This window comes from Cherax quadricarinatus, chromosome 34 (assembly GCF_038502225.1).
Source record: "Cherax quadricarinatus isolate ZL_2023a chromosome 34, ASM3850222v1, whole genome shotgun sequence".
NCBI lineage: Eukaryota > Metazoa > Arthropoda > Malacostraca > Decapoda > Parastacidae > Cherax > Cherax quadricarinatus.
In genome coordinates, this window is record NC_091325.1 from 4,035,594 (window position 1) to 4,038,093 (window position 2,500).

At 51.8% G+C, this 2,500-nt stretch overlaps 1 protein-coding gene across 6 annotated transcripts in view; it reads left to right on the plus strand.

The window, feature by feature from the left end:
• Positions 1 to 2,500, plus strand: part of LOC128693715 (transcription factor Sp9-like) — a 195,809-nt gene that overhangs the window by 160,807 nt on the left and 32,502 nt on the right. For 4 of the 6 annotated variants that reach the window (XM_070091131.1, XM_053783541.2, XM_070091130.1 and 1 more), the window contains one exon: positions 1 to 1,306. This exon is cut by the window's left edge and continues 446 nt beyond it. In XM_070091131.1, coding sequence (XP_069947232.1) covers positions 1 to 910 — 910 coding nt within the window. In that variant the 3' untranslated portion in view covers positions 911 to 1,306. Of the gene's footprint in view, positions 1,307 to 2,500 lie in introns of those variants that run through there. The other 2 variants (XM_070091134.1, XM_070091132.1) reach the window with 1 other exon arrangement.

Genomic DNA, 2,500 nt, shown 5'->3' on the forward strand with positions numbered 1-2,500 from the left:
CAACAGTATGGCAGGTGCTGCCTCAGCCATCAAACCTGAGGTGTCAGCAGTGAACTCCCTCAACACGACCAGCTGGTGGGACGTGCACAGTGCAGCCGCCGCCTCTGCAGGCTCCTGGCTGGACATGTCAGGAGCAACGTCAGCGGGCTTGTCAGGCGTGGCAGGCATGTCTCAGATGGCCAACTACCCAACTGGAGACTACTCCACCCTCACGCATACACTAGCAGCCTCCAACACAGCACACCTTCTGTCCTCAGGACAACACTTGTTGCAGGATACGTACAAATCTATGCTGCCCACACAGGGCATGGCCCCGGCTATGGGCTCACCGTTCGGGCTGGGGCAGCCCACATTACCACAGGTTCCCTCCCCACGCTCCCAGCGGCGCTACACTGGACGAGCCACCTGCGACTGTCCCAATTGCCAGGAAGCTGATCGTCTGGGACCAGCTGGGGCACACCTCCGGAAAAGGAACATCCACTCGTGCCATATCCCTGGCTGTGGCAAGGTCTACGGCAAGACGTCACACCTGAAGGCGCATCTTCGCTGGCACACGGGTGAGCGCCCTTTCGTTTGCAACTGGCTTTTTTGCGGGAAAAGGTTCACGCGCTCAGATGAACTACAGCGTCATCTCCGAACCCACACAGGTGAGAAGCGGTTCGCGTGTCCCGTGTGCAACAAGAGGTTTATGCGGTCCGACCACCTTAGCAAACACGTCAAGACCCACAACGCCTGCAGCTCCGGCAAGAAGAACAGCGACGGTAGCGAGTGTGACAGCGAGAACAGCCAGAGCGAACCACCCTCCGTGTCCTCGCCTGCCTCTGTCAACACACCGCCCATCAACACGCCCACTACGCCCACCGCCCAGGCCATGAGTCCGCCCGCGCCAGACCTCAAACCTCTTGTGTGAGGGGACTTGGTCGTGGGCGGCCTCTGGACCTCTCCCGACTCCTCCTAGCACGCCCCCCTGCGGCGTGGGCGGCCCAGCAGCAGCAGGGTACAGAGGGGCGTCTGCCATGGGCTGCATAATCCCCCCTTGTGATAGTGGGCGTCCTTACGACGCCCCTGGTGGTGGTGGAGTGTCAGTGCAGAAGACGGGCCCCGCCTCGGGCCAGCTAACCCCTCCTCCCCAATCCTCCAATACCCCCTAAACCCCAGTACCAGGTCCTAGTATCAGGCAGGGCTCGTCAGGGCTGCCTGTCTCGCCTACCTCCCCGTCAACATGTGCCAAATTTTACGCCCTCTCGTGAGCCACGTGTGTAAGATGTGTACAGTGTTTTCTTATATAAGAAGAAACTCTTTTTTTTTTTTTCAACTAACTCTGACAATGGGCATTTGTACAGTGTATGGTTCCACTTTTTTTTTTTTTATCTCCTTGTTGATATACAATAACACCTTTTAGTATGATACACTTTATTGGCATTTTATTGATTCCACCTTTACACTCCACTAACAAAATTATCCAGTACTGAGAAGCGTTGCGTAGTCTACATGCTGGTGAAGGGTTCTTGATCCGGTTCTTGGCCCATCTCCCTACTGTCGAACCTGATTACCTCCCATTTCCCAAGCTCTGTATGACCATTTACAGGTTTAATGGTTGCTTGTAAACATAATAAAAGCGTTTGATACATGGAAATCTCCACACTGTGGCTGGAACAATTCACATTAACCCGCGCACTACGAATGTATGGTTGGTTAGTTGGGAATTGTTTGTCTAGGCTGGACGACGTTTTGGTTGGGCCTAGACAATTATCAAGCCCTTCGTGACTTGATAATAGCCGATAACGGGTCGAAACGTTGCCCAAGTTTCCCCTGTCCTTTCAGGATAGTCACTTACATGTTAGCTGTTGTAAAAGAAATATACGCTTCACTTACATCAACACACCCATGTGTATGTGTTTGTGTACGTGCACGCACATGTCATGTACACCACCAATACCACCAGGTGTACGGGCGTGTGCGTGCACAAACGCGTGTTGTGCCCATCAACACGGACACTTAGCAGCCAAAGATCACATCATGACTGACGTCTCTGAGAGAAGACGACGACAAGGTTCGTGAGAGTATCCTCGTCAACACCTCGAGGCTGGGCTAATTAACGTAATGAAGGGAGCACAAGAAAGACATGTTGAGTAGCGAGGTAATAGCGAGTTGCAACAGCCATGCGCGGTGGTGTGTTAAGGGGGTAATAAGCATTAGGGAATAATTGCTGGCTATTACCTATTTCGCGGATTATGGCGTCTGATCTTACGGCCAAAGAAGTTGTAATAGGAAGGACAGGCCGAGGGAAAAGATGGGGAAATTTTTGGGTGAATAATAGGACGTGTTAGAGAATAGGAAGCACGTTGGTTACTAGAAGATTTTATTGATGAATAGAGGAACGTGTTCTAGAGTAGAGGAAACTCTGTTTTAAGAAAATTCGCGAACGTTTCAGAGAGTAGTGTAAGAGGCTCTCGAAGAAAGGAAATGTAAACGAAATATTACATAGGAAAATGGGTAC